General features: G+C 41.9%; 2 protein-coding genes across 4 annotated transcripts in view; one reads left to right on the plus strand and one right to left on the minus strand.

Annotated features, from left to right (window-relative positions):
• The window catches only part of LOC103155288 (zinc finger protein 184-like), an 11,318-nt gene extending 7,098 nt beyond the window's left edge, over positions 1-4,220 (plus strand). Inside the window, exons 2-4 of one of the 2 annotated variants that reach the window (XM_016663440.1) lie at positions 852-1,004; positions 3,112-3,952; positions 4,092-4,220. In XM_016663440.1, coding sequence (XP_016518926.1) covers positions 852-1,004; positions 3,112-3,911 — 953 coding nt within the window. In that variant the 3' untranslated portion in view covers positions 3,912-3,952; positions 4,092-4,220. Of the gene's footprint in view, positions 1-851; positions 1,005-3,111 lie in introns of both variants that reach the window. The other variant, XM_007576925.2, reaches the window with a different exon arrangement.
• A 1,937-nt stretch (positions 4,221-6,157) lies between these two features.
• The window catches only part of LOC103155289 (beta-1,4-galactosyltransferase 3), a 15,071-nt gene continuing 9,638 nt past the window's right edge, over positions 6,158-11,590 (minus strand). For both annotated transcript variants that reach the window (XM_007576926.2, XM_016663439.1), the window contains exons 3-7: positions 9,248-9,483; positions 7,991-8,178; positions 7,788-7,910; positions 7,613-7,717; positions 6,158-6,596 (exon numbers count right to left, since the gene is read on the minus strand). In XM_007576926.2, coding sequence (XP_007576988.1) covers positions 6,311-6,596; positions 7,613-7,717; positions 7,788-7,910; positions 7,991-8,178; positions 9,248-9,483 — 938 coding nt within the window. In that variant the 3' untranslated portion in view covers positions 6,158-6,310. The remainder of the gene's footprint in view (positions 6,597-7,612; positions 7,718-7,787; positions 7,911-7,990; positions 8,179-9,247; positions 9,484-11,590) is intronic.

The raw sequence follows: 11,590 nt of genomic DNA on the forward strand, positions 1-11,590 counted from the left end.
CCAGTTGTTTTCCGGTTGTAATTCTGATCTTTCATCCTTACCTGTGGAAGGTAATGCCAATGAATCCAGTTTGTTTCATAAGTCCACACAGAACAGGACTTAAGGAGCTCCGATCGCTTTGCTGCCACACAGAAGATGGCGGACGCTGTTACGTACGACTCAGCGCTCCCTGAGGCATCTACGTATTGATGTCTATGTTTCTCCCACCCAGCAGAAACGTCTCAGCTTCAGTTTCTGCTGCGAGAAGTTCAGTGGTGGAGAGTTGAAGCTCCTCAGGCAGGTCAGGTCAGCCATGTTTCTACTCACAGAAACACGACCAGATCTCGTGAGAATACCAGAGTCCTGATTTTATCCTTTCTCCACGATCATCCATCAGGCTCCAGGTTACCAGATGTTTCTGACTGCTGTATATATATCAATAACATATAGATATGTCATGATGTCTGGATCTGTTGCAACGGTAGCAACTTTAGTAACTGATCCTCATAGAAAATTCAGTGGAAGGAAAAACTAATTTGCGTTACAGCTGGAGTTTGTTTTCTTATTAAAATGTACTTTAAATTTTAAATGATGTTCTGTACATTACATCAAACAAATACACTTCAATGTATCAGATTACACTTAAAAAGGAGAAGAAGACAGGAAGGGGGAAGAAACTGAAACTGAACCAAAGAGAAACTGAAAGACTTCCAGGAATCCTGGAGAATTATTGATAACAGGACAGTCTGTCTGCTTAAAGGAAAAAGAAAATACAGAAACTGAACTAAAACTGATGTTCGGTTTGAACATTCCCGACCAGCAGATAATGTTCAGACCGACTGGTGAAAAACATCTTATTTTTTTCCCTGCAGACGTCCAACAGCAACATGTCTGCAAACAGGAGATGGTTCTGAAACAGGAGGACTCTGGTCTGGATCAGGAAGAACCAGAACCACCGGATATTAAAGAGGAGCAGGACGAGCAGAACCAGACTCCTACGGACGAACCAGAAAAACCAAACAAGCGTGAGTTCTGTGGGAAAATCCAGAAATAGAAGCCGTCCAGGTCCTGAAGCATTAAGTTAATACTTTAAATCCAAACATGGACGAAATTATTCTACACCAAAAACAGAGTATTTGAAACCTGGTTTGAGAAACATTGATTTATTTTGTGAATGTACCGTCATGGTCCTTTTATGAACGTCCATCTGTCAGATCACAGAACAGACGGATTTGGTCAGAAGAGTCACTGAAGGCCGATTTGATGACATGATTGGAGATTAATTTATAGAATAAATGATGTGAATGCAGCATATGAAGAATTTTTAAGAATATTTAAATTACTAAATAATAAGAACTGCCCAGTTAAGGAAAATGAGATGAAAAGCAGAAAAAGGAGCAGCGGATTGCAAAACGCATGTAAAGAAAAATAATAATAATAAAAAACTTTTTAGGGAATTTATAAAACAGGAGAACTTCTGAATTAGAAAACAAATATAAGAAATATAAAAATAAGTTAACTGATATTATAAAGACATGTAAAAAGGAATATTACAATAATACAAAGGAAACATGGAACATTTAAAATAATGTTATCAGGAAAAGTAATTATCTGTGGGGTTTTCATATATCTAAAGAAAGCTTTTGACACAATAAATCATATTTTGGTTAAAAAATTAGAACGTTGTGTAGTTTTGAACTGGATGAAGAGTTATTTAAAGAGCAGAAAACAATTTGTGAAAATGGAGATACTGAGTCTGATTGTCTGGAGGCTGCATGTGGGGAACCTCAGGGTCAGCACTGGGACCAGTTTAATTTAATTTAAACTTCCAACAACTTCTTTCCATAGTCGCCTAAATCAGTAAATTAAACATTGACAATAATAGATTACCACTAAATTTGAACAAGACTTTTATCATGGTTTTTGGAAATTGTTACAAAAATACTCAAATTCAAGGTCAGACAGAAGATAGAAAGGGTTTATGTATTTTGTTTCTCTGTGTGATAATAAATGATAAAATCAGTTGTAAACCTCAAATTAAACATTTACAGAATAAACTAAGCAAATCAATCCTTGCTAAAGCCAGACATATTCTGAATAATAAATCACTTCATATTCTTTATAACTCTCTGATTTTGCCATATTTAACATTTTGTTCAGAAGTGTGGGGAGTTAAGTAGTAAAGCTCTTTACATTCACCGAGTATCCTACAGAACCGAGCCGTTAGAATCATAATGTTGGTTGTTATGAGACCACAAACCCGTTATTATTTAAAATCTTTGATTCTTTAATTTGAAGACCTGGTGGGATTAAAAATAGCTGAAATTATGTTTAAGGAATCTAATAAACTGAGCTCAGACAGAGCAGGTTTAATGAAAGAGAACGAGGATAAAACTTAAACTCAAACTTACGGATTCTGAGTTTACCAACAACAAAGAGCTTCTGTACTTCAATTCATGGGGTAAAGTTATGGAACAAGTTAAATTAGGAGTTAAAATAAAGTCAAAATTTAATACAATTTAAGAGGAAATATAAGGAAGTCATTTTCACAAGATACAGAAATATGGGTGAACGTTAGCATTACTGTGTAAATTGAGGCTAACGCACAAGTGTGGATATGTAAACACAGATAAGATGGAAAATTGATTTACCTGTCATTTTCCTAATTTTTTTGATTTATTAATGAGGATCCGTCTGAAAACAGTATGAGTTTATGGGGTCAGAGTTCATACGTTTCTTACTTCTTCCTGCTACGTTTGAAGCGTGTTAAGATTACTGTGCTACAAAAATATGTACCTTTTGCATTCCTTGTTCATGTGTGTGATTTTATGCTTCTATCATGTTCAAAATAAATAAATAAGATGCTACTCGCTATCTCAAGGCTAGCATATGGTAAGGCTAGCATTTGCCGATGTCAGTTGATCATTAATCAGACAGTAGCTAGCTTCAGAATGGATGTAGCCTCTTGTAGCCACTGCTTGGTGCACGCTGGTCTTAATTTTGGCCTTAATGCCATGCCATAAAAACAAAGCACAGGTAATTCCTGATTGAACCAGTTGGTGGCAGCCTTTTTCACACAACAAATGAAGAAGCTTCTCACTGAACTCGCTTTTCTTCTTCTTTTGTCTCCAGGCCAACAGGACATTTTCTTGGATACTCGGCTTATAAAACAGGAGAAATTTTCCAGACTGGACCAGGAGGAACCAAAACCTCCACAGATCAAAGAGGAAGAGAAGAATCCACGCCACACTCAGGCCGAAAAGCAGCTTGAAATGAACCAGGAGACCAAGGCTGTGATTTTGACCTCTGCTAACGAAGAACAAGACCAAAGTGAATCCGAACCAAACCGGAACCACCTCAGAAGAACCAGCAGCGAAGCAGACACCTCACCCATCTCAGAGAGTCGGAGCAACACAGAATCAGATCAGAAACCTTTGCAGTGTTCCCACTGTGGGAAAACGTTTGTGTGTAGAGCCAAACTGACGGCTCACACACGAGTTCACACCGGAGAGAAGCCATTTGTTTGTAAAATGTGTGGAAAAAGATTCAGAACCAATGATTGTTTAAAGCGACATCTGCTAATCCACACAGGTGAGAAACCTGTGATTTGTGAGATCTGTGGGAAAAGATTCAGTCGGAGCTGCTACTTATCAGTTCACACCAGAACCCACACCGGAGAGAAACCGTACGAGTGTGAGGTGTGTGGGAAAAGTTTCCCCAGCAACTCTGCCTTGCGCAGTCACACCAGTGTTCACACGGCGGAGAGGCCACATGCGTGTGAAGAATGTGGGAAAAGGTTCGGACGGAAGGGAACATTGGACAAACACAGGAGAACCCACACCGGAGAGAAACCGTATTTCTGTGAGACGTGTGGAAAACTTTTCAGAGATAACTACACCTTATCACAGCACATAAAAATCCACACTAAGTAATGAACCGGAGCGGAGTTGCCATGGTGACCACATAAGAAGTCTGACTGTAGTTGGCGTATCATGAACGTTTCAAACTCAACACTGATACCAAGAAATGAATCATTTTAAAAACTTTCCTAGTTTATTACTCACTTTGCTTCTCTATTTACCAGCTGATCTGTCAGATGATTAACATCTTCTGGCGTTAATTCGTACTGCAGCAGAATGGAGCGTTGCTATGGACACTGAATCCAGACATAAATATTTTGTAAATCAGAATTCATAGTTAAGATTTTGCAGGATTGTAGAATAAAATGTATGAACATTTCACTAATTAGAACAAACTTAGAATCCATAGAAACTTCTCATTACCTTAGAGCAGTGGTTCCCAAACGTTTTCTTCTGCGCCCCCCCTATGGATTACAAATGGCTGTCTGGTTGAAACGACACGTGTGAGGTGGGGGGGGCATTGACTTTTTGGGGGGCAAAATGAATGTACGTAGCTGAAAATAGACACCAACATCGGTAGCCTACAGGCTACTTGTTAAGCTTAAGGTTCTGTATTGATATTAGCTAGTCATCTTTTAGCTAACATTAGCTAGTCATCTTTTAGCTAACATTACCTGCATCCAGCAGCTTTACTCAACTCAGTCGGTTAGTTTGGAGGGAAAAACTGTGAAAAGTTCTTTGCGTTTTGCTGGTTTGCTGCCGTGATTCTAACACAAACCTACGTAGCTCCGCCCAGCAGCAGCAGGTCTCCTTCACAGGTGGAAACCCAGCGCATACAGTGTTCATGTTTTGTTTTTTTTTCCATTCAGACGGCTTCCCGCGCCCCCCCCTGCAATGACACGGCGCTCCCCCTAGGGGGCGCGCCCCACAGTTTGGGAACCTCTGCCTTAGATCAACTTTATCAGAACAAGAATCCAGAGAAACCCCCACGACTTTATAAATCAGACTACTTATTCTTAAACATGCAGTTATCCTTTTTGTTTTCTTTTGCTCTTTTCCTTGGTTTGTTTCATTGTATTTCCTTTTAATTTTTGTAAAGCACTTTGAAGTGCCTTGTTGCTGAATGTGTTTTAGAAATAAAACTACCTTCCAGTACATTAACTATCTTGGTGTGTAAAACCTAACTGAACAGTGGTGGGCACACTTCTGCTAACCTAACAGCAGAGCTACGATTTAGCTTAGCACTAATAGCTAACTTTAAAACTTTAGTGCACTTAGCTTCCCCTACAATAATATTTTCAGATATATTTTAAAGTGCTAATCGACTTGGCTGTTTTGTAAACCTTCAGTTAAAGTTTGAGGTCTGTTTAATTCTTCATGTAGTCAGAGATTTATTTTGATTATTTTGAAGTGAGTGAAGATTGTTTACGCAGGATTTCCATTTCCTCAACAGATTTTCACATTCCCCAAAAACCATTTCAAACGAGGAACATTCAGGAACAAAATAAGATTGATTTGTTCAATATAATTTTGTCACTAAAGCGTTCGTCATATCCTTCTCCACCTGTGATGCTGTGCATGAAATGCCATGTTGGTGTTGTGCTTTAGCATTAGCTGCTGCTAAAGCTAATGCTAGTGATTTTCTGTTTCATATGAGCAATAAAAACCAGGAGGGAAGAGAAACCCAACAGAATATTTTCATTTTGAATCTGTTTATTTATGATTATAAGGCCACTGTGGACTGTGCAGAAGTTGGAAAGGAGAACAGAAATTAACTGACACCAGAACCCAGTGACACCCGGCCCGTTCAGTTTCTCTCCTCCAGGAGTAAAAGTTTCAGTCTTTCCGACCCAAACTGCCGTTTATGGATCGGAACCAGGCTGGCGTGTCTAAGGCCACTTCCCATCTACGTGATAACCCAGGCGTCTGACGCAACCTGGAGCTTCCAGCAAACTAACACCAAGTGATATGAAGAATAAAAACTTCTTTGGTTTCTTCTGCCAAACTCAGAGGATAAGAGAGATGTTTTCACACAATCAGCCGTCGGAGTGATGAAAATGCAGGAATTCATTATCATCCACAGGAAAAACAGAATTGGAGCAGTGGATCTGAAACTGAAGCAGTGGATCAGAAACTGAAGCAGTGGATCAGAAACTGAAGCAGTGGATCAGAAACTGAAGCAGTGGATCAGAAACTGAAGCTGGCCCGATCAGCTTTCACAGATCCGACGTGAATCAGCTGATGTGAAAACGCTCCAGCAGCTTCCTCCTCTAAACTCCCTCTACACTCTAAGGTCTACGTGAAAAGAAAAGACGTGGTTCTAAGGCCTCATGGTTTATACAGCGGCGACAGCGCCTGACACACAAACTCACAGAGTCCAACCGGGTTCCTCCTCTCCGCAGCTCCAGACGACCGCAGGAGCCACAAGGGGGAGCTATCGCTTCATTCTACCAGAAATCACACCAACAGGATTATTTCACAGCAAGTTTCTCCTGGAGTTTGGTTGAAGAATTAGCTGCAAGTTTCTCTGCAGCAGCTTTTTCTGCTGCAGGTTTCTGTGCTGCAGCAGGTTTCTGTGCTGCAGCAGGTTTCTCTGCTGCGGGTTTCTGCGCAGGCGGGTGCAGGCCGGACTCGGTCCCGATGTTGACGGTGATGTTGGTGTAGAGGGGCAGGTAGTCCCTGGAGACGACCTCGTACTCCACCGTGTTCATGCCGTCCATCTTCCAGGTCTGACGCGTCTTCGCCAACATGTTGAACCTGAACAGAGACAAAGTTAGATTGACATACACAAAACAAAACATTTTCATTTCTAATTATTTAAGAAATAGACACAAAGTCCCTGACAAAGATATTTAGAGTTTTTAGAGTTCCAAGAATCTGATCATTCATTGAACTTCTTTAGAAATAAGGATTGCGGATGCCAACATTAGCATTAGCAACATGTTTAGCATTGAGATGCTGTGTTAGCTTGTGCAGCTAACAGAGCTTGAATAGGCTAACTCCTTCTAGCACAACTTGAACACAACAATAGTTTTTCCAGATCATCGATGAAGCAGGAATGAACCCCAGACGGCATCAGCTTTGTCATCAGTCACCCTGGATGTAGCAGGTCCGTCAGATTTATGGTTGTACCAGAAACAAAATACAAAAGTTCTGGCACTTTAGTATGTATTAAAACACAAAACCACAATTGTGTTAAAAATGTTTTTTTTAACCTGCTAAAATCGATGTAACTGATTAATCAAAATTAACTTTAACATAATTAGATTTTGACTTTATTTCTGACTTAATGTGTCATTTTGTTTGACTAACTTGAATTTGTGGATAAGTATTGAACTGAAATGTGACCAACTCCAAAATACACTAGCAGTTAGCAGCTAAGCTAGCATTGCATCTGGCATGCTAACAGAACTTTTGTTTTTATCTCAAAATATTTACATAAAACAATACAAAACTTAAAGGATTCATAATTTGGTGAAAATTATCAACCTGGGATTAAAACTCTTTACTGCTTGTCCACTTCTTCATGTGTCTGTGATGATGGGAAAAAGATGCACCGCCACCCTCTGGTGTAACGCGGTACTGCACCCTAATTCAGTACCGCGTATATTGAACGTATATTGAACGTAATTCAATATACGTTTACCTCCTTTTAGTTCTGTTAAATTATCAGGAAAGGATTCATGTTGCTGTGCATTTAAAGTCTGGTTGCTTTGACTAGGCCATGGACTCCAGGCTGGGTGTCCAGCAGCAGTCGTGCGGTCGGTCTCTACCTCTTGGGGTTCACGTCGTTGCCCTTGTCCAGCTTGTGTTTGATCATTTTGTAGCGGCCGACTTTCAGAGACGGACGGCTGATGAACATCCCCGCCAGAGACACCCTGAGGACGGAGAGCATAAGGTCAAAGGTCGGTCTGTGGCTCGGTCGTAGAGCATCGGAACGGGTCTGACCTGACGCCGATGTCGTCGTCCTCGCCACCCCAGCCCCAGTAGTTGTTGGGGAAGCCGTTCATCTTCAGGTAGTGCAGCGGCGACAGCGCCGACACGCCTCCAAAATACATTTTGTACGGAAGCCTGGAGGGGACAAGCAGCAGAGACAGCGTGAGTCTACCAGTAGGAGGCGCCGCGGGCTAACGGACGCTGCAGCGGCCCACTTGTAGCCGAACTTGTCCATGGCGATGGCAGCGTGCTTGGGGTTGGCGTCGCAGACGTAGAGGTTGCGGTCGTCCTCGGGGATGAGGTCGACGTCGTGGAAGAAGAGGCAGTCCCAGTCTTCCTCCCTCATCGCCTCCCGGAAGCCGACGTTCATCAGCTTGGCCCGGTTGAAGGTGTAATTCCCCGCCTGCGGCGCAAAAACACCCAGAAAACCCAAAACTTTTAACAGAAAAAACTTTACGAGACGCTGCAGCTGAAGTTTTTATTTTATCTGCTAAATAATGAACTAAACTACTTCATTTTCATCAACAAAAATAAAATAAATATTTTGTAGAAAACATGTACAAGTCATTTTGGATACAGAACATGAACACCCAGTTTCTCATGTTTTGTTGTTTGCTTTTTTATGAGAAGTAAAATTTGCTTTGAGAAAAAGTAGGTCACTTACACAAAATTAAGATGAATGCAAAAAACTTTAATGGTAATCTATTTTTTAAACATAAAATTTAAAGTGTTTATTTGTAAATAAAACAAAAATAAATGCAGCTCAAGGGGGCCGCCTAAAGTCCACCACAGGGTCACAGACGGCCCCCCAGCCACACTTTGGACACCCTGAGCTGAACAAAAGGTTCATTTCTGAAGCATGAAGCCGATTCTTCAGAGGCTTTTAATGCGGCTCTGCATTCAGGGCTTCACAGCCAGGGGGCGCCAAAGATCCGGCTGCTTCAAATCAAAAGCTTTTCTTCTCTGAATGAGGATTTAATCTGGATTCACTTCAGATTAAAAACGTTTCTGATTCCTGCTAACGTCATTAAAGCGGATCATATTTTTGTTCATATCTGGATGAATCCAGAATTAAAAACTATTTTTATACAGAAAAAAGTTTTCCATAATAATTCAGGCTGCATGAACCAGTTTATGGTTCATCATATGATCCTGTTTTCACCAGTTGACCTGAACTGGTTTCCAGTCTGATGCTTTCAGAACCAGACTGGAGACATTCGGTATGGGTCGATACCGAGTCAGTTTTTCAATCGCTCCAGGTCATTAAGGTCCAATTTCTTACAGAAAAACATAATTATTATTTTTCCTTATTAAAAGAAAATAATCTGGATGAATAATATGATGAGATTTTATTCAGTCATGCAGAGAGCAGCCAGCAGAGGGAGCAGCAGAGCCAACGGCGATGGGTTCTGTCGGGTTCTGCCGGGTTCTGTCGGGTTCTGTCGGGTTCTGTCGGGTTCTGCAGGTCTCACCTGGTGGATGACGTAGATGCCGTAGCTGAGCTGCTGCCGCTGCAGGAACGGGTGCAGGTAGTAGAGCAGGAACTTGAGGTGATGCTCGCGGTGGCGGTGCGGGATGATGATGGCGGTCCGGTGGCGGGCCTCGCAGTCCGGCGGCCGGTACCGCCCCCCACTCACCACCAGGGGGTTCTTCCTCTGGACCTGGGCCAGGGTCAGGCCGGATGGGAAACTGACGTGGATCGGCCCACCTGCGGACACAAAACAGGTTCTGGTTTACCGGACCGGAGGCAGAAACTGGGTCGGCGGGCAGTTCGGGTGGTTCTGACTCAGGCCAGCAGGTAACTAGCAGAACCAGGGGGTCAGAGGTTAACATCAACAGGCCCAGCAGAGCTTAGAGCAGCAACAGTTTCATAATCGCACCCTGAGGAAAAGCCAGCAGAAGCAGAGCTGACTGGTGGATCGTTAGGCTGAAACGATCAATCAGATTAATCCATTATGGAATAATCAGAATCAATTAATCATTAACTGGAGTATACAGACTCTAAAAAAGGCTATTTGTTGAAAAACAAAACAGTAATGAAGCCAAAACTGTACAAAAATATAAACATTTTGCGTTTAAAGATTAAAAAACCTTCATCTGTTTTACCCAGAACTAATCTGGCATTTTAGCTCCACATGGTTCAGATTCTGGAAAACATTTTCTATCTGGTTAATCAATAAATAATCACCAGATCAGAAACGGCTGAACTTTTCACTCATTGATGATTTGTAGAAAAGGATGAAGCTAAAAACAATTAGAGGAAAACTGCTACTGCATTTTAGGCTAACTGTTTATTTTCTGATTTAAAAGAGAAACTGAATTATTTGTTTGCATCTTTTAACTTTTCTACTGTCGTATTGGAAAACATGCAGACTCTGGGTGTTAAGCACAACCCACATCTGGAGACCGTAGTCCCTGACGCGGCCGTCGCAGGTTCAATTCCCGATTAATCATTAGAATAATCGATTAATCGATAACTAAAACAATGGAGAAACACCCACTGGCTTCAGCAGCAGAGGGATGACCTCTGACCTCAGCTGGTCGACATGCAGACCAGCCACTTCTGTCAGAAAGTTTTCCACCTGAGCCACGATGAGACGGGAGTCGTGTAATTCTGCGATTGATGGGTTCAGAAACACAACCTTCATATTTCATGTTTTAGTGCCTAAAAGGCAACAAACGCCAGAACCAACAGAACCATAATTTCTGGTTCCGGTTCCGTCTCTGCAGCGGAACCAGCAGCTGCTGCGGAGGTGAAGACAGACAACAGATTCATCCTCCTCTTCTCTGTCTTTAGAAGACCGACTTTCACCGGGATAATTAATCCCAAATCCCCAAACGGGCCGGCAGCGCCGCACTCATCAAGCTGGATCTGGTAAATTAGCGGCGCTGCACCTTTAAGGGCTCCCCTGCTGCAGCGTCGGCACGGCGACGGGCTTACATAAGCCCTGATCTCGCTGGAGCAGAACGGCATGAAGATGCAAAGCAGGAACACAGGAGGGAGGAAGAGGAGCAGGAGGAAGAGCACCGGTCCGGATCAGAGCCGGAGCATGAAGGTTCTGACCCAACAGAACCTTCAGCCCTGCAGGATCAACATTAAAACACGGCTGCTGGATGGGAAATACCACAATAATAACAATAACAATAACAACGATAATAATAACAACAACAATAATTATAATAATAATAATAACAATAATAACAATAGCAAGTGGAACTTGGTGAGATGAAGGCAGTAAATGTTCTGGTCCGGATCAGTTTCTGTTCATCTACAGAACCAGAACCAAACAGCTTCACGGCAGATTAATCAAGATTAATCGATTAGTGAAATAATAGTTAAATCAGTAATCCATCATTTACAAGCATAAAACCACTCAGAGCAGATATTAGACCAAAACCGTCTAAAAATATTTTACATTAAAAAACCTTCAGTCACCTGGTTTAAAAGATTCGATTAATCACCTTTTGCATTCAGGTATTAATAGATTAATCCAGAAATAATCCCCAAACCAGCATTAATGTTCAGCTGAGGATTTTTCCTCTGCTCACTAGAGGGGAGGGGGGGATGGATGGATGGAGGGATGGGTGGATGGATGATGGATGGATGAATGAGTGGATGGATGAGTGGATGGATGATGGATGTATGGATGGATAATGGATGGATGATGGCTGGATGGATGGATGGATGATGGATGGATGATGGCTGGATGGATGGATGGATGGATGGATGATGGATGGATGATGGATGGATGAATGAGTGGATGGATGATGGATGGATGGATGAATGAGTGGATGGATGATGGATGGATGAATGA

This window comes from Poecilia formosa, unplaced genomic scaffold (genome assembly GCF_000485575.1).
Source record: "Poecilia formosa unplaced genomic scaffold, Poecilia_formosa-5.1.2 Scaffold420, whole genome shotgun sequence".
Lineage (NCBI taxonomy): Eukaryota > Metazoa > Chordata > Actinopteri > Cyprinodontiformes > Poeciliidae > Poecilia > Poecilia formosa.